At 41.1% G+C, this 20,006-nt stretch overlaps 1 protein-coding gene across 47 annotated transcripts in view; it reads right to left on the reverse strand.

The window, feature by feature from the left end:
• The window catches only part of NIN (ninein), a 144,728-nt gene that overhangs the window by 40,423 nt on the left and 84,299 nt on the right, over window positions 1–20,006 (reverse strand). For all 47 annotated transcript variants that reach the window (XR_014818319.1, XR_014818284.1, XR_014818280.1 and 44 more), the window contains 11 exons: window positions 18,409–18,599; window positions 13,683–13,829; window positions 13,044–13,211; window positions 12,309–12,445; window positions 11,852–11,992; window positions 11,419–11,593; window positions 8,135–8,245; window positions 7,661–7,750; window positions 5,135–5,273; window positions 2,946–3,067; window positions 759–1,264 (listed from right to left, as the gene is read on the reverse strand). Coding sequence is in view for 31 of the 47 variants with exons in the window: in XM_084980695.1 (XP_084836821.1) it covers window positions 759–1,264; window positions 2,946–3,067; window positions 5,135–5,273; window positions 7,661–7,750; window positions 8,135–8,245; window positions 11,419–11,593; window positions 11,852–11,992; window positions 12,309–12,445; window positions 13,044–13,211; window positions 13,683–13,829; window positions 18,409–18,599 (1,927 nt within the window). In the remaining 16 variants the exon portion in view is untranslated. The remainder of the gene's footprint in view (window positions 1–758; window positions 1,265–2,945; window positions 3,068–5,134; window positions 5,274–7,660; window positions 7,751–8,134; window positions 8,246–11,418; window positions 11,594–11,851; window positions 11,993–12,308; window positions 12,446–13,043; window positions 13,212–13,682; window positions 13,830–18,408; window positions 18,600–20,006) is intronic.

The raw sequence follows: 20,006 nt of genomic DNA on the forward strand, positions 1-20,006 counted from the left end.
TAGTCATATAAACCACATATATTAGCCAATTCATTATGTTTTACTTCTTATTTAATAAAGTAGCACCAAGTTAAAGTATGAAGCACCAAAGCTCTCAAAAGTACTTGAGATTTCAAGTGAAGAAAGTTAGCACAAAATGGAGTTTCATAACTCTGGGAGGAAATGTAACTCTGCCCAGAATCTAGCTTATATATGGCCTTTCTCAGGAAACAACAGGACTGGACTAGGAAGAAATCATGTTTGCAGAAATCTCATCATCTGAAACCTTAAAATGTACAAGCCTGATATAAAAAATAATTTCCTCTTAAAAAAAAAAAAAAGGAGTTCCCACTGTGGTGCAGTGGAAACAAATTCGACATGAGGATGCAGGTTTGATCCCTGGCCTCACCTAGTGGGTTAAGGATCCGGCCTTGCCGTGAGCTGTGGTGTAGGCCGCAGATGCAGCTCGGATCCTGAGCTGCTTTGGTTGTGGTGTAGGGGAGCGGCTGTGGCTCCAATTTGACCCCTAGCCTGAGAACTTTTGTAAGCCACAGGTGCAGCCTTTAAAAAAAAAAAATAAAAATAAAAAAAAGTTTCAATAACCCCAAGGTAGGCTAATATCTAAACAATGGCAAAACAGGTTGAAAAACTACAAAAGAATCTAGTAAACCAATGGGCTATTATGTCTTCTGATATTTCACAGTCTCCTTAATCAACTGGAACTTCTGGTGCCCCGAGGAACAGTGCCCCAGGTTGCTCCATTTCCCCCATTTTCTTACCTTCCCTCTTGTAGTTCGCTTTGGTATTTTTCCAAGAGCTCTTTTTGCAATTCCTTTTTCTCAAGATTGTGCTTCTCCACCAGGCTTTTCAGTTGTTCCTGGTGAACTTGTTCTAGTTCCTGAGTCAAGTTTCTCACCTTCTCATCTGTCCAGGTCCCATTTTGAATGAGTTTTTCCCTCTCTCCATTAAAGCTTTCTTCCACCTGCTCCAGCTTAGCCTTGAGCTCCAGCTCGTGTTTCAGCCTCAGCTCCTCCTGTAGGAGAGCCTTTTCCTCCTCCCACTTCATTTGCAATTGTTTTTTCTCCTCCTCATGTCTACAGATAGTTGTATGTTGTGTCTCCTTGAGTACCATTGTCTGGCCCTGAAGTTCTGCAATTTCACTTTTAAGGTCGTTTATTTGTTCTTCCAAGATGTGCACTTCATTCTCATACTTTTGCTTCATGTTCTCCTGCTCCTTTTTACAGGCAAGCTTGGTTTCATCTAGCTGTTTTTCATAATGGTGCACCTAAAGTCAGAAAGTGAAACCCTCACAATATTATTCAACTCAAGGCCATGGGGGCATTAAGTACTTTTTTCCTACAAGACATTCCTCAGTTTTCCCATTTTCTTTTAGAGGAACAATTCAAAAACACATTAAGTAAGATAATTTTAAGTCATGCATGGTTTGATTTCCTTTTTAACTTGGTTCAATTTTATTAGCTTCTGAGCAGCTCTATTCAAACTGAATAAACCTTCACATGGATACCATCTGTCTTTGTAGGCATCCTTTCCCCCTGCAGACTTAGGGTCTTCTCCTTAATTACATTCAAATATTTATTTAATACCTGTCAGGTACTCTGTAGGCCTTGTGAGGACACAAATTTGAGTAAGACATAGTCCTTGTCATTAAAGAAAAACTACTCTAGGCATAGTTATAACAAATACAAGAATGTATATGACAAGTCAGAAAAAAACATATAAACGGCATAGGAAAAATAGCTACAGTGTAATCTGGGGATTCAAATGAGTGGTAAATCATATTTGGTTGGGAGAATTCAGGAATGCAAGGAGTAGGATTTGATGTAAACTCTGAAGGGTAACTAGACTGAAGACGTGGAAAGAAATAATAACATACTATGTAATAGCATAAGCAAAAGAGGAAAGTTTGTTCAAGAACAGCAAACTACCTGGTTTGGCTGGAGGCTGAGGTAACTCAAAGGAATGATAAAAAATGAAGACTGCAAGTATAAGCTGAAGCAACATGGTGACGGGATTTGAAGGCTTTAGAACTTATACCTAATTTAGGAGGTAATGCTATATTAAAGGGCTTTTTTGGTTTTATTAAGATTATTTTTAATGAGTTGGAAGTAATGTAACGGCCTTCAAGTTTCATGCTTGCTAGGACTGAAGATACTACATTTTTTTTTTTTTTTGTCTTTGTTGTTGTTGTTGTTGTTGTTATGGTTGCTATTTCTTGGGCCGCTCCCGCGGCATATGGAGGTTCCCAGGCTAGGGGTTGAATCGGAGCTGTAGCCACCGGCCTACACCAGAGCCACAGCAACACAGGATCTGAGCCGCGTCTGCAACCTACACCACAGCTCGTGGCAACGCCGGATCGTTAACCCACTGAACAAGGGCAGGGACCGAACCCGCAACCTCATGGTTCCTAGTCGGATTCGTTAACCACTGCGCCATGATGGGAACTCCCAGATACTACATTTTTAAGAAACTTTCTCCTATGAGGAAAAAGCCTCACCCTTGGCCTATGAAACCATCTTGAGGAAATGAGTTCCTGGTAGCCACCAAGACACAAGAGGAAACGTATAAAAAGTGCTATACTTTGAGAAAAAAGAATTGAGGAGTTCCCGTCATGATGTAGTGGTTAATGAATCCGACTAGGAACCACGAGGTTTCAGGTTTGATCCCTGCTCTTGCTCAGTGGGTTAAGGATCCAGCGTTGCCATGAGCTATGGTGTAGGTCGCAGACGCGGCTTGGATCCCGAGTTGCTGTGGCTCTGGTGTAGGCCGGCGGTTACAGCTCTGATTCAACCCCTAGCCTGGGAACCTCCATATGCTGCACAAGAGTGGCCCTAGAAAAGGCAAAAAGACAAAAAAAAAAAAAAAAACAAAAAGAATTGAGTATGTCCTACATGTAAAAGCTTGTCAGAGCTCAGAGAAATTAGAAAACAGGATTGAAAAGGTCTTACTTTATCTTCAAGCTCCAATCTTAGGTGACCCAAGTCCCTGTGATGTTGTTCTTTCATCTGTTCGATGACCAGCTCTGCCTCGATACTCATATTCAATGGATTGCATTCTTCAGAACCAAGCCCTGAAAACACATGGGATCTGTTGACCTTGCGAGCAGGTTCTTTCAATAACACAACTGGCATCAGAGGGAGGACATCCAGTTTAATTAAGGAATCATTTTAGAGGTTCCTGTGTGGCTCAGTGGTAACAAATCTGACTAGTATCCATCTGGATGCTGGTTAGATCCCTGGCCTTGCTCAGTGGGTTAAGGATCAGGTGGTGCCATGAGCTGTGGCATAGGCAGATGTGGCTCAGATCTGGTGTGGCTGTGGCTGGCAGGTGAAGCTCTGATTCACCCCCTAGCCTGGGAACTTCCATGTGCATGGGTGCAGCCCTAAAAAGCAAAAAAAAAAAAGGAATAATTTTACCCTAAACTCATACCGATGAGATCTACTAGGAAACAACAGAAGCCAAGAGAAGTCTCTTGTTCTCAAGCACTAGGAAAATAAGAAAAAATGAAGGCAAACAGATTCTTTCATGTACAGGCAGAGTACCAAAGCTTAATAGAATCCCATAAAACAGTAGATGGAAGTAGATGTGGAAATTGTTGCTTAAACAATCCTCCTAACAAAAATGCTGAACAGAAAGATAGTTTGGTCAAACCAACTAAGCTTCTATTTCATCCAACAAATACAGAGCAATAAACTAGCAGAGGGGCAACCTGGCAGGAGAATGAACTTCCAGCGTACTTGCTATGCCTTGAGGTGTTAACTTTGTGCATCGAGATATCCAACCCACCACTCAACATTACAGAAGACTGAGTATTATAATATTAATTTCCTATAGTGCAGGTGGGGCCTCATCCTCAATTATCAGCTAAAATTGTTAAATAGGGCAGAGGTTAGGGACTTAGATATAAGCAGTTTGGGTGGACAACTCTCAACTCATTCCTATGAGTTCACCTCTGCAACTGCCCGTGATGATGACTGGGAAAGACACTGAAATGCAAAGCGTAAGCTGAGGGCTGAGCTAGTACCCAAACAAAATGATTACATCTAATGCCACAGAGAAATTTCTCAAGGCAGAGGACTCAAAAGAGTTTTTAGTGTAGAGGTTCATAGGCAGATGCCAGAAAGAGTCTAGCATCTGGAACTGACAGTCTGGCTTTGGGCTTTCTCTTCACATATTAGGGCATATCTCCAACTGAGAAGTGATACCTGGGGTATAAACCACCCCAAGATGGCACAGCCTCATGCACCCATGAGGAGAACTCCCAACACTTGGTCATCTACGGAAAAGCTCAGGAAAGCCTCTGAGATATATCAGATCAGTTGGGCTCCATCCTTATACCACAGTAAGACTATAGAGTGCAGACTCAGAATCAGAGGAGAGATGTTCAAGCCTCTTCCTGTCCCCTCCCCAACCCCTCATTTATTCTGGACTAACCAACCCTTATAAGAACCTGTACTCCTGTTCCAGTAAAAGTGGGGAAACCTACTAGTAGATCTCAACTACTATTATAAACTCTTTCTGAAATTAAATTTCAATACACTGGAGGAAAGAAGTAGTATATCCAAAGGGAGAAAAACAGCTAAAATGAATGTAGGCAAACAACAATGCCTTCCAACCTTGCTACTCAAAATCCCCCTCAAAGGCACAGGCAACCCGCACTCATTTATCTTATTATTTTGGAGACGTTTAGCACAGCAAGCATAAGGAAATCAAATTCTGTAGTTTCTGGCTGGCTCACTCTCCAAAACATTGTCATTCCAGTTAGGCACTCTTTTAAAAAGGTTCAGCAATAGCTCAGTGACTGAATTCTAATACTCCCAAGGCCTGGATTCTCAGACTTGTGGCCAGCATTTTTTTTTTTTTAATGAAGCGAATATCCTTGTGGTTTGATATTTCCATTTCTTTGTTGATGCATATCAAAATTAGATGGGAATATTCTCATAACGGACAAAAAAAAAAAAAACAAAAAAAAACCCAACAAACCACAAGTGAAACAGTTCAATAAAACAGCATTACCAAAGTCTTTTCTCTTGGTGAGGGGGAGTTGCCAACATTTTGCAATTTTACATTCAACCATGGTTCTAAAAACAAAAGTCAAAGGGAGAGACTCTGAAAAGATGGTGTCTGAATGACTTACCCTGGTCAGGCTCAATGCAACCACTGTTAATATCAAGTTCTTCTGACAGTGAGTTCTTCAAGGGAAGTCTGAACACTTTGCCTTGTGTACGATATTCTTCCAGTTCAGACTGGAGTTCATCTACTTGGTCTTGTAATAGCTGGAGTTAAAAAACAACACAAGCCTTAGATGTGATGCCAGCACAAGCAGCAAAAGGAAAAAATAATTGTACATCATCAAAATGAAAAACTCTTGTGTTAGAGTTCCCATTGTGGTTCAGTAGGTTAAGAACCTGACTAGTATCCATGAGGATTCAGGTTCAATCCCTGGCCTCTCTCAGTGGGTTAAGGATCCTGCGCTGCCATGAGCAGTGGTGTAGGTTGCATATGTGGTTCGGATCCCACACTACTGTGGCTGTGGTGTAGGCGTTTATCTTCAGCTCTGATTTGACTCCTAGCCCGAGAACTTCCATATGCCACAGGTGCAGCCCTAAAAAGAAAAAACAATAAGCAAATAAAACTCTTGTGCTAGTAAAAAGACAACCCACAGAATGGGAGAAAAGTTTTTGCAAATTACATATCTGATAAGGAACTTGTATGTAGAATATATAAAGAACTACTACAACTCAATAATAAAAAGACAAATAACAAATATTAAGCAAAGGATCTGAAGACACATTTTTCCAAAGAAGACATACCACATGAAAAGATACTCAATGTTATTAGCCATGAGAGAAACACAAATCAAACACACAATGAGAACCACTTCATATCCACTAGAATGGCTAAAATAAAAAAAGACATACAATAATGACTATTGGCAAGGATGTGGAGATACTGGAACTTTTATACTGGTGGGAATGTAAAATGGTGCCTATTATCTTGGAAAAAATTTGGCAGCTGCTCAAAAGGTTAAACATATAGTTATCCTAAGACCCAGCAATTCCACTCCTAGGTATATATGAAATGAAAGAGAAATTAAAGCATATCTCCACACAAAAACTTGAACACAAATATTCATAGCATCGTTATTCATAATATTCAAAACAACCCAAATGTCATCAATGAACAAATAAAATGTGGTATAGCTATATAACGGAATATTATGCAGCAATTAAAAGAAATGAAATACTGATACATGCTACAACATGGATGAACCTTGAAAATGTTATGCTAAATGAAGGTAGCCAGTCGCAAAGGACAATGTATTATATAATTTCATTTATGGGAAATGTAAAAAATAGGCAAAACCAAAGAGACAGCAAGCAGATTACGAGTTGCCTAGGGCTGGAGGTCACTGTAGAGATTATAGCTAGGTGGAGTAGGATTTTCCTTTCAGGTGATGAAAATGTTCTAAAATTTACTGTGGTAACTGCTGCACAATTCTGTGAATATATTATAAGAGATGTAACTGTGCACCTTAAATGGGTGAATTGTATGGTTATGAAAAACTATTAAAAAAATTAAGAGGTTTGAGTTCCCTTGTGGTGCAGCAGGTTAAGGATCTGGCACTGCCACTGTGGTGGCTCGGGTTCGATTCCTGACTGGGGAACTTCCACATGCTGCAGGCACAGCCAAGAAACAAGTGGACACATTTGAGGAATTTTTGGAGGTAGAGCTAACAGATTTTACTGATAAAAAGTTAAAAACATAAGAAAACACCTCTACCTGATTAGAGCTAAAAGTCAAAACTTACCTGTAAGAGTGGCACAGATGTTTCATTTCTTTTCTCAAAAAGTGCCTATGTATTTCCTGAGAAGGCAGGCTATGAGCAACCTCACAAGGAGGTGATTGTTTTCCCTCATTTTTGCACAATTACAATGTTCGTTTAAAGCAGTTAGAACTCAGTTATTCTTACCTTGTTAAAATAAACAAGTCTTTCTGGATTAAGGGAAAAAAAATCCCAAATCCCTGAGCTTAAGAGAGGTAACTTAAAAAAAAAAAAAAATCCTAGATTCCTATTATTTGTAAGGATGCTTTTGTGTCCTCTGGTAGGAATTTGTAATGATTTACTACCTAAAGACTTGAATAGTTTCTGCTCAATTTGCATTTTGTAAACAAAGTAAGAAATATATTCAGGAAAAATCTCCACAGGACAAAAGTAAATTAAATCAGATTCGGTCTGCACTGATCACTCAGGAAAGCCTAGTTTTTAAATTAAGCACATCAACATGACCACATTTTTCTCCTCTTAGAGTAAAACTTTATTTTCCTCTAATTACTAGCAATTTCTGACCCAGATAAGCAGACTTAAATGCAGTTTGCATGGTTATCTCATATTTCAGGATACTAAATAATATTAATAGCTAGCACTTGGGTTAAGTGTTTTCTGTGTCCCAGGCTCTAAGCACTTTACGTATATATTTACTCACTGATGCTCCGCAATAACCCTATTCAGTGGGTACTCTTATTTTTGCCATTTTATAGGGGAGGAATTGAGACGCCCACAGATCAAAGGAGGTGCTCATGGACACACAGCTAGTAAAAGGTAAAGCAGGATTTGAACCCAGGCACTCCTCCACTTACTAAGTTCTCTTCAGCCACTCACCCTGCACTGCTGCTCATACTCATTTTTCATCTGTGTCAGCCTTTCTTCTTGCAAAAAGAATTCAGCACTGCTGGGATCAAGATCACCAAACTAGAAAAGGAAAAGGGCAAAGTTGTCATTTTTCCCAAGTGTCCTTCTTTGACCTATAACAAGCCAAAGGCCCCAGTTTCTGGCATTCACCCAATCTCTTAAGTATGAAAGGAATGTGACATTTAAGCAGAAACAGCATCAACTGAATGAAGGGGAGAACATTTTAGAGTGATGTGCTCAACTAAAGCAGAGGTTGTTTCTTAGTGCCAGGCAATGTTTCCCTTATATTCAACCTGCTAACTTATATCCCTGCAAAACTGAAGCTTCCTTCAGTCACATAGATAATCCCACAACAGAAATTTTCTTGGTGGCATTGTTTCTGCTCTTTTGAGTAAACTACACTTTGGGGGTACATCTCAGGAAATCAAATTTAAACAGATTTACCTTTTCTGCCAAAACATTTTCCAAATTTCGCTGAAGTTTGTTTGTCAGATTCTCATACTCTGCCAACTTCTCTGCATTTTCCAGAAGCTCGTTTTCCAGACGACTGTTTTCCTGAAGAAATTTGGGGGATTAAGTGGGCACAGATTTAAAAAATAAACTGTTGTACCATTTTATATCATGCATAAAGCAATGCTCTAGATTGAGAAAAATGTGTTCATCTTGAAAGTTTCAGTACATTAAAACAGAAAAAAGAATATTAAAAGACTGGTATTTATCTTAAAACCTCAAAGTCTGCCTCCTCTTTTTCTTCCCCCACTCCATCGGTTCAGCTTGGTTTTTTTTTTTTAATTTTTTATTTAAGTTTTATTGAAGTAAGCCTCCTCTTTTTCTTTTTTTTTTTTTTTTTTGTATTTTGCTGTTGCTATTTCTTGGGCCGCTCCAGCGGCCTATGGAGGTTCCCAGGCTAGGGGTTGAATCGGAGCTGTAGCCACCGGCCTACGCCAGAGCCACAGCAACGCGGGATCCAAGCCGCGTCTGCAACCTACACCACAGCTCACGGCAACGCCGGATCGTTAACCCACTGAGCAAGGGCAGGGACCGAACCCGCAACCTCATGGTTCCTAGTCGGATTCGTTAACCACTGCGCCACGACGGGAACTCCCTCTTTTTCTTGATTGTACAGAACCATGCTGTCCACTGGCAGGCACATGAAGCTATTGAGCACTTGAAATATATACACTAAAAAATGAGATGTGCTGTTAAGTATAAAATACTCAGCAGATGAGAGTTCCCATTATGGTATAGCGGAAACAAATCCAACTAGGAAACATGAGGTTGAGGGTTTGATCTCTGGCCTCATTCAGTAGGTTAAGGATCTGGCATTGCTGTGAGCTACGGTGTGGGCCAGCAGCTGTAGCTCCGATTCAACCCCTAGCCTGGGAACCTCCATATGCCCCAGGTGTGGCCCTTAAAAAAAAAAAAAAAAAAATTCATTAACTTTGAAGAGTTAGAACAAAAATGTAAAAAGTACAATAATGTTTTTAATATATTAATTACAAGTCAAAATGATAAATTTTTTGGAGATCTCAGATTAAATAAAGTGACTTAGGATTAAATTCACCTGTTTATTTTTATTTTTATTTTATTTTTTTGTCTTTTTGCCATTTCTTGGACCAATCCCACGGCATATGGAGGTTCCCAGGCTAGGGGTAGAATCGGAGCTGTAGCTGCAGGCCTACGCCAGAGCCACAGCAACGCGGGATCTGAGCCGCGTCTGAGACCTACACCACAGCTCACGGCAATGCCGGATCCTTAACCCACTGAGCGAGGCCAGGGACCCAACCCGCAACCTCATGGTTCCTAGTCGGACTTGTTAACCACTGAGCCACAACGGGAACTCCTTTCTTTTTACCTTTTAATATGGCTGTTTGAAAATTTGAAATTGTATATATGGCTTGCATTATATTTCTGTTAAACGGCATTGCAGCAGAAAATTTAAGGACATGAAAAACATTTTAATAGATTGTCAAATGAAAGAAAACTGGTTGACGAATACTTTATTCATCTGACAGCAAAAGAGAACTCAGAAAAACTATAAAAAGTAAAATAACTCTAATAATTTTCATTTAGTGATGATACCAATGGTTAATATGTAATTTATAGTTTTATTTTTGTTTAAAGATGTAAAAACTACACATGCATGTTTTTTATAATGTGTATGTTTAAGTTTTTATAATATCAACTGAAGTACACTAAAGATGGCTTTTTTTCCTCTGTATATAAAATACCTTTTAGCTTTTTACCCACATTAAAAAAACAAAACAAAACCACATGGATGTGTCATTTCACATACTTTCTATTCCAATACTAAAGGCTGACTGGAAGAATTTTGTTTCTGAAGTATATTTTGCCAAAAGAATATAGAGCCCAATATATTTTTAATACAGTCTTATTCACACCCTCACACAGAAACATGGATTGAAAAAGAATGTGCTTGAAGTGTTTTTTTTTCCCAGAAAACTACCTTCTCCCAAAATGCCAAATCTACAATTCTAATATTTCAAAGTATGTCTAAATTTGATGTTAAAACAATCAAGAGCAATCCCTGTGCATCAGGCCTTTGTTGATGCTCTGGAAACTGACAAATCAGATTCCGTTGCCAACCACAGGGAACACACAGTCAGGACCATGGCAGAGAAGACAGATGTGGATACAACAATCTGTGAGGTGACAGAAAATGTGCTATCTTCTGGCAAGAAAAAAACTAAGTGTAATAGCAACAAAAAAGTCATTTGGCCTGCAGTGTTGGAAAAAGCAGTGAAGGAACCTAAAAGCCCATTGAGGAACTGAGACAGCTGCTGGCAGGTGCAGCAGGGGTGGTGGCAAGGCACTGAGAGTTGCTGGCAGGACCCAAGGTTAGAAAGGTATGAGGACAGGCCCCTCTTCAAGGCCCTTCAGTGCTGCCATGTTGTGCTTTTACAAAGGGTACCGTGTTCTTTAGTAAGTAACTCTGGTGGCGATATGGACATTGCATAGATGCAAAAAAAAAAAAAACAAAAAAAAACAAAGGGGGGGTTCGGATAAGTTAGCTGAGAAATCATAATGAAGTAATCTATTCAGAAGCTGTGGACATGGAGAGATGGGATAAATCTCAGAAGCATTTCAAACCATCAACAGGACTCAGAAACTGATAAGTGAGGTTGACTGAGGACTTAGCTTCTATGACTTACAGCATAGAATGATGAGACCTTGATCAAGGTTTTCTGTAAGTACTGGTATCCAGATTGGAACCAGACAGTCTTGAGTCCAGACCTCCCCCTAACCCTGACTACTCTTCATCTCCAGACGACACTGTACCATATGATCAGGTGTCAGAGTCTAATAAAGGGAAGGATCACTTCCTCTGCTGAGGCACAGGGAAGGAGAGGAGAATGGATAAGGGCAACAATACATCTGGAAGCAGAGAAAGAAAGCTGATGGCCTCTGTGTGGCAGGAAATAAAGCCAGCTGAGAATGAGGAAGTTGGAGGGCACAAGGAAGGGAGAGAGCCACAGCCAAGTGCCAAACAGCCCTGAGAACCCAGTGCAACTTCAAGGAGTAAGAACAAGACATGCTGTTGGCAAACCAGAAGCTTGGACACCCCTGAAAACTAGATCCCAGTGGGGGCTCTACCATGTCTGGGTCATGACCCAGCCAGGCAGACCGAGAAACCCAGGGCAGACCTGTGGTTTTCCATGTGGTATTCCCAGCAGGGACACGGACCACAGAACCAATTGGATAATTACCTTTAAAGAGAGGGCAAGGCGGTCCCGGATGTAATTTTCTTCTGTTTTTGCTTTTTCAATTTCCTGTTCAAGTTCCAAACGCTGCTTGCCCACCTGCTGCAGAATCTGCTCTCTCTCCTTTCGCAGCTCGTTCTTTAAGGCTGCTATTCGCTCTTTGTACTCTTCATCCAGTTTCCTGTGAGGAAGAAAGACTGACAAGCTGCCACCAAATCCCTCAGAGATGCCTATGTGGGTCCACCAAGAATGGAAACACAGAGTCACAGAGATGGGAAACTCCTTGATTAAAGTGTCTAGGGAGTCCTGTTTTCCTTCAGGCTTGGCCACACCCAAGTCATTCCAGCCGGGAGTGGCCAAGGAGGCAGGCAGGCTGGCTGAGCCCCACTGCCCTGGGCCAGGGTGATGGGAAAGAAGGGACCTGGCCCTACCGTCACACCTGAGGTTGTACTCATTCCGCCGCTCTATGGCTGCATGGTGATCATCCACCTCTGAGGCCATTAGAGACTTGAGCTTCTCAGCTTTGTCCAGATCTGACCGTAGCTTCTCTTTTTCTCTGACCACTTGATCAACTCGCTCCCTAGAAATAGATATTAACCAAGTATAAGGGAAACTGTTTCTAAGCAACAGGTAGACCCAAAAAGCTCTCATCTGGCTTGCTTCAATACAAAAACAAAACCAAGACAACCAAAACCCGTCCAAAGCACAAAGACATTCCACAGCCCTCTTCAAAAGCCTACATGCAAATCTAAGCTCTGCCTCGTTCTCACACAAGTGAGAAGACAGATCAGCCTCCTTTGCGTACAGATTGGAAGCATGTATGTCACAGGTATGGGAATGGCTTGCTCCCCAAGTAGGAAAGGGAATGGAACAAGTGAACTTTCTGTTCAACTCACAGCAAATGCCGGATCTCAGCCTTAAAGCTGGCCAGAGCCGCCTGGTGAATGTTGTTCTTGGTAACCAAAAGCTCATTTTCAAGAGCCAGCGTCAATTCTGTCAAGTTGACATTTCCATCAAGGCTGAAATCCAAGGCCTAGAAATCAGAACAAGTTCAAGATAATCACAAGTTCTATCCTCTCAAAGCAGAAAGTATTACAAAAAAGCAGAAAGTTATACAAACTCAGAGGACTGAATTTATAGTCTAAAAGTTGGATGATTATATTTCTTGAGTGATTCCTTAGCAAAAATATTCAATCCAGAACATAACTAAGCTCTAAGGAAAACATGATTGTAAGCATGCTTTTTAAAAACTGGTATCTGGCACTGTAAAAAAACACAACAGTAAAACTCTAATCCTTACCAATGAGAAATCAGTTAAGAAATTTCTTTGTCAATAATTTAGAGGTTCAAACCACTGAAAGAAGTTAAAGGGAATAGGAAAAGTTCCTCTTATGTCTGAGAGCTTGTGAATAGAAGAATCAAAGAGAAACCAAATTAAATCACCATTTCAAAAAAAAAAAAAGGGGAGGAGAGGACAAGATGGCGGAGGAGTAGGGGGACACGCTCGCCCTCTCCCACAAACACAACAAAAAAAGCACATCTACAGAATAAATGACTCGCACAAAAAAAAGGGGGGGGATTTTTTCAACCTTCCCCAACTTGTCATTTTTCTCCCATTTTAGCTGCCACACCTTCAGGATCTCCTGGCTGTTCTCAATGCCCTCTTCTTGCCAGGTATCAAGTATTCTCTCCACTGATGCATAGCCCATCCCATCATCCAGGCAGGAGAAGACCCGAAAGCCAATGGTACTCATCATTGCAGATGGGGTTGTGGTCCGTCGTCCACTCTCATCGAAAGACTGGAAGAAAGAGAGACTTGAGCAAGCTCAGGAATTACAACTGGATGTTGGTCAACACTGAAATTGGTCAGTCAGTCCTGACCACAAGGAACAGAAGGCATGCTTCTCTAATTTGTACTGCCCCTTTGCTATCCCTTTTCCAAGCGAGTCAAGAAGGCAAAGCTTATACAGCTGACCTGACAGAGAGTACCTTCATATAGACGAGATGCGTCTATCCCTAACACCATGTTTCTTAGGACCCACAGTTAACACTAAGTGCATCATTAGTGGTTTTCCCACTCTGTAATTCATGGTCATTCTCAAACCCAACTTTTCCTTCCGCAATGGTTTGGTCTTTCTTTATTAGGCTTCTTCTGCTTCTCCCTTTCTCCTAAGCATTTTCCTTCAGATGGTAGATGAATTCCATTAGAAATTATTCAAATGGATTTAAACTTCTACTCACAAAGAAACCACTTCCTGTTTATTTCTTACCTGCATAGAGAGGTGCCTTTTCAATTGTCTGTATGGGGTAGATGCTGAAGGTGTAAGGGACTTTCCGTTTTTGAATAAGCCATAGAAAAAATCTTCTACACTCATTGTACCATCGGGATCAAGATTATGGAAGACTTCTTCAAGCATCTAGAAAAGGGTAACCATATATATCAACTTTTCACTCAAAAAAAAACCAAAAAAAACCCCACAAGGCCCAAGGTGCACTCCTGACCAAAAGAAATTGGTACCACTCTTGATCCCAGGGCTCCAGAAATATAACATATCCCTTTATTCTCATTTCATTAAATTTATTTTCCTTTCTAGCAATATGTCCTTCACCCCACACAAGTTAAATTTCATTTTCGGCATCTTCATAATTTTATCCAAGGTAGCAATCAACTGTTTTTTCTTTTGCTCATACTTTTAGAACAGGTAATTTTTAATGTTACTACACATTATTCTTATGAATTAAAAAATTACTTAAAAATATGAAGACACTTGGCAGTTTCCATCGTGGCTCAGCGGAAATGAATCTGACTAGTATCCATGAGGACACGGATTTGATCCCTGGCCTCGCTCAGTAGGTTAAGGATCCAGTGCTGCCGTGAGCTGGGGTGTAGGCTGCAGATGTAGCTTGGATCTGGTGTTGCTGTGGCTCTGGTGTAGGCAGACAGCTGACCCCTACTCTGGGAACTTCCCTATGCTGCAAGTGCAGCCCTAAAAAAAATACACACACACAGTGAGAGAGAGAGACATTAAAAAATACAAAGATATAGCTTCCCAGTGTCATATAATAGAAAATAGTTGGATATTCATTAAGCTATTATATTGTGGTGACGCCACATAATATTTTGCCTATATTAAATTTTGAAAATTAGTACGTTAGCCCAGCAGAATTGAATCTGTGACAGATTGCAATGACCTAAGAGTTTGGGTCTGAAACTCATGACTTAGGATTTAGAACATTACTTTGAACAACACTGCATGTTTGGGGTTTTTCTTTCTTTTCATGTTTTAGCATAGGAGGAATGAAGACTGGATAGGAAGGATTTCATGTGTGTGCAACAGAAAGATTCCGAGAGATGTAAAGAAAATGCAATTTGCCTGACTACTCTGCACCCTCTCACAGTGATCAGGTAGTCCTCATCCTATAACTGGGGAAGGGGAGACTGGACTACAGCCCCTTCTAGAGGCTTGCTTAGGATGTAGTTTGCTCCCTAGCATAACAGAGGAATGGAAAAGGGAATAAAGCAGCATGAGTCATAGACACCACGAAACAGGGGAGGAAGGCAAAGACCTCCGTCATCCTCTAAATTAGACTTCTCTTTATTTTGGGGACTCGTATTTTTCCATAGGGACATGACCCCAGTATATACAACAGAAATCTCCTGAGGATCTTGTTAAAATGTAGACTCTGATATAATTAAATCTGGGAGTGGGGCCTGAGATTCTGCATTTCTAACAAGCTCTCAGGTGATGTCCAATTTCCTGAGTAGCAAGGAACAGAATAAACAACTAAATTCTTGTTGCATTAGAGCCTACAATTGGGTCCATTCTAGTAAAGGTCTCTTTGTAATAAACCCTCAAATTTTCAATATTCACTTCATAATCTGGACTATTGCTAGGATTCCTGTCATCTCATAATTGTTGATTTTATCCAAGTGCGCGAGGCATTTATTTTATCTTGAATGCTTTTTTCTAATTCATATCCAATAGGCAACATCTGTCCCTATTCTTGTTTTTATACTTCCTCTGGAGAGGACACGAAACAAGAAAACCATTCTAAAGAGTAGAAATCTTTGGAAGAAGCAACTATTCCTAATAGAGAATCATATGGTGAAACAGATGGAAAGGTATTTTGGGCAAAACTCTGAGGTTGCCAAGCTTCCTTAGCTTCTCTGTCTTATTCCTATCAACCAAAAGAACATTTTCTTAGAGGTCTAGGCTTTCAGGACTGTCAAACTAGAAGCCACAGTAAAGTTCAGTGCTGACTGAAGTTAACCGGCACATTTTAGCTCTAACCTTAGCTCCACACTGGCTGGCCTTGGGATCTTGACCAAATCAAAGCATGGCTTCCTGACTGCCTAAAATCCCATCACCTGACCTGTTCAAAGTGATGTAGCAAGTGAGTCCTGCCAATCACTGTACTTGGGAGAGTGGGCAAGAGGTGAATAAAAGCGGGTGGGTTCAGAAGAGGGTGGGCAGGCTGGGCTGGGCTTGAAGGCATGCAGGTCAAATGGACACCTGGAGAACCCCTGCCACCTGTGCGGAGCTGAATCTAGAACCCTGAGGACATTCTTACTCCCCATGACCAGCCAGGTCTTTGGATGGTTGATCTCCCAGTGTTTAATTTGGGAATAAGGATCACAAACCCAAATACCCAGAGGGGCCAGGAGGGTGATATAAATGAATGAGGCAAGATGGTCTTGAGACATTCGAAAGTCATGCCATTTAAAGCAGTGAACTGAAGGACTTCTCTTATAGCTCAGCAGGTTAAGGATCCAGTGTTGTCACTGCAGCAGCTTGGGCCACTGCTGTGGAGCAGGTTCGGTTCTTGGCCTGAGAAGTTCCACATGCCATGGGCGTGGCCAAAAAAAGTAATACATAAAGCAGTGAACTGAAAACATGAGGGCATGCCCTGTCCAAAGGGGCTAGCTGCTTCTCACTGCCAGCAAAATGGAGCCAGATGTTATATTTTTTTCGTTTTTATTTTTGTCTTTTTAGGGCCACACCTGCACCATAGGGAAATTCCCAGGCTAGGGGTAGAATCACAGCTGCAGCTGCTGGCCTATGCCACAGCCACAGCAATGCCAGATCTGAGCCTCGTCTACAACCTACACCACAGCTCATGGCCATGCTGGATCCTTAACCCACTGGGCGAGGCCAGGAATCAAACCCACACCCTCATGGACAGTAGTTGTGTTCATTACCACTGAGCCCCAATGGGAACTCCCCAGATCTTCTGATTTTTAGAAAAATCTCCCAATTTTAAAAAGCATAGCAAGTTCGATTTTTCAACACTGGGAAGGCCAAATAGGCTTCAGGTCTTATTTGGCATCTGGGAAGATAGTTTGCCATCCCTGCCCTGCAGCTGTCCTTGCTACCAGAAGGCAGGGAACTAGCTTCAGTCATAAGACAGTGAATCTAGTTTCCCTTCATGATTATGGCAACAAGCAGCAGTGGTCTCACTTTATTTATAAAATGAGGGGTGACTAAATCTAAAATTGCTTTCAGTTGTAAAATTCTAGGATTCCAAATTGTATGCTGATGAGATCATCTTGAACTTTCAGCCTCCCTGTGGTCTAGAGCTAGTAATACAAAGTACTACAGTATTTCATGACTTTGGTGGGGAAGGAAACACCATGTAAAAGCCATGTTCAACAAGCAATCCTTTACTCATCCCCTCAGATCAGAGGAAAAGAATTTATGCCACTTCTTTTCCCAGGTTGTGGAAACTCCACCACTGGAGAAAATCCATCTCCCTGCAAATGGCTTCAGTTTACTCCAAGAGTTGTTCTTAGATAAATAATCCCAGTTTGTGCAACATTTCTTGACAAAAACAACCCAAGGTTCTGCATACTGCACTGGTTTATAATTTAGGAGGATGAATTTAATTTTATGACTCAACAGCCACCACTGAAAAATAAATGACCACTGAGCCACTAAAAGGTAGTTAGGGGGTGTGTGACGGTCACATATTCAACAAAGAAGGGGGAAAGAACTTTTCTGCAAGCTAGGCTACTTGGAAGCTTTTGATAATAAATCTCTCTCTGGTTTAGGAAAATATCATCTGAGCAAGCATATAATATGGTTTAAAATATTATATTCCAAGATTCCCAAAACCATAACTGCAGCCCTAACCTCTGAATCTCTCCAATCCTAATTTTCAGCTCTTTGAAAGACGTATCTTGGAATTTTTATGTTGTTATGTTTCATGGCTGTTCATGCACCCACTCCTACCACCCCTCTTATTTTTCAGACAAGATCGGGCGTGTTCAGGGGTGGTATGGCCATAGATCCTCTTATTTTTCACATAACACAAAGCTCAGAATTTTACCAAGCAAGAGTCTTTTGGGAGCTCCTTTGGGACTCTTTTGTTGTGTATTTTCAAAACCACTAACCTACTCTTTCCCATCCCCTCATAGGCAGATTATTATAATGGATCCTGGCTGGTCTCCTAATCTAAGGTGCCCTTTACACCAATATACCCCATAAAAGAGGTTCAGACTACCACGGCAATTCAGTTTTTCCTGTATATTGCTTAATCTGCTCAGGGGTGATACTGAGATCTTCTCTCCAAGAAACTACACTTATCAGCCTGGCCTTCAAAGTATTCCCCCAACTCAAATCTCCCGAACCCCCCAACTAATTCTTCCTTTCCACCGTTCCCACACTTTCTCTGTGAACACCACACTACACCATATTGACATCATGGCTACAATGAGCTGTGTCTGAGAACACTGTAGGGTAATAATGTGCTTAGCACAGCGAGGAGCACATAGTATGGGTTCAGTGTCAGCTATTGTCAGTTTTTCTTTTCCACAACACAACTTAGCTCCCCGTAGACAGAATCTTCACGGCCAGCTTGCCAGGAAAAAAAAAAAAGAGAGAACAGAGTCTCTGTAATGTGCTGCAGGAAACCAAAAATATGGCTGTTCTGGCCTGTGGCCAATTTAGCCTTTATCATGATTATTATTTCTGAATAAAAATATGATGCAAGGCTTACCTCTCCATCGACATTCTGTAAACCATACTGCTCGCAGATGGAGACCAGCTTCTTTCGGTTCAGGTGACCATCACGGGTAATCCCCAAATCTTCACAAACCTCCTGTAGTTTCTCTTCTATCCAGTCTTGGGGAGGGGAAGACCCACTCTGTGAGGCATTTAAATCATCTGGGTTCCAAAATCTTAACTGACCTGAAATAAAAGCATACATGGTTTTATCCCAAAAGGAATTTCAAAGAGAGTGAGTGAGTGGGTTCAAATGAAGGGAACCACTGGTTCTTAGGTGCAACTGGGGCCAACCGGCAGTTTTTTGTTCACTGGCAGTCGTACCCATGTAAGAAATATCTCCTGTGCAGTCATGCCAAGGTTCTAAGGCTGTTTTATTCCAAAGGAAAACATGCACTGGCTTAGGCTTTGGTGTGATCAGAAGAGAGGGCTGGCTGAGAGCCATTCTAAAGAGCTCTATATGCCCTATCTCAACTATAGCTACCAGACTTTATTATTTCCACTTTCTTTCCAGTCTAAGCACTAGAACTGCTTTGCTGAGCAAGAAATAATATAATTATAAAATCTCAAGATTAGCCCAAATCTTTACACATATAAATATTCTGACCTATAAGCAACCTAACTTGGAAGAATAAATGGTTGCAAGGGCAAGTTATTATGATATATTATGGATAAGTTCTACTGGAAGATTTAAGGATCAAACTACTTATTAAAAAATAAAAATGTATTTATCCTCTACTAAAAGTTCTCACTTCTAGTTACAATTTCTATTCCATATTAGAGGTTCTGTAGAGTCATTACACCTGAGCTCATTACTGGCATGATTTTGTGTTCCTGGAAGAACCTTAGAGGGCTAAGAGCATTAAGTGCTATCCCTACTATTTATCAAAGAAATGAAGCCCGTTACTGCTCCGTCTACAGTCTGGAGACCTAGAGAACCTGTAATTACACTCAAGTGCAGTTAACCCAGGGTAGGCTGTGAAGCGGCTGGGATTCCATCAGCTGAACCACAGTGCCATCTGCTGGCCACAAGGCCAATGTGTTTTTTTTTTGTTTGTTTGTTTTAGTTTTAGTCTTTCTGCCTTTTCTGGGGCCACTCCCTTTGCATATGGAGGTTCCCAGGCTAGGGGTCTAATCAGAGCTATAGCCGCCAGCCTACGCCAGAGCCACAGCAATGCGGGATCTGAGGCGTGTCTGTGACCTACACCACAGCTCATGGCAATGCCAGATCCTTAACCCACTGAGCAAGGGCAGGGATCAAACCCACAACCTCATGGTTCCTAGTCAGATTCATTAACCACTGAGCCACGACGGGAACTCCCAGGTCAATTTGTTTTGATGCTTCTTAGATACATCTGAAACTTGTCAAAGGATGTATTTTAATAGGTGATAATTTAGCTTAGGACTATTCATAGATTACTGTGAGAGCCTATTTAAGAGAGTAATTAACCCTCAAGTGAAATTCTACATTTTAGTTGCCATATCTTGCATGATGTTAAACATATTTAAAAACTATGAGCTATCAACTGGAAATGAGTATTTTTTGCTGTTCTTCAGGTTACATCTTAGCTGGCCTCCAGCAGGCCAGGATGT

Source organism: Sus scrofa, chromosome 1 (assembly GCF_054392235.1).
Source record: "Sus scrofa isolate SSC_HxYL_T2T_F1_AM1 chromosome 1, Sscrofa_HxYL_maternal_Yorkshire_Landrace_v2.0, whole genome shotgun sequence".
NCBI lineage: Eukaryota > Metazoa > Chordata > Mammalia > Artiodactyla > Suidae > Sus > Sus scrofa.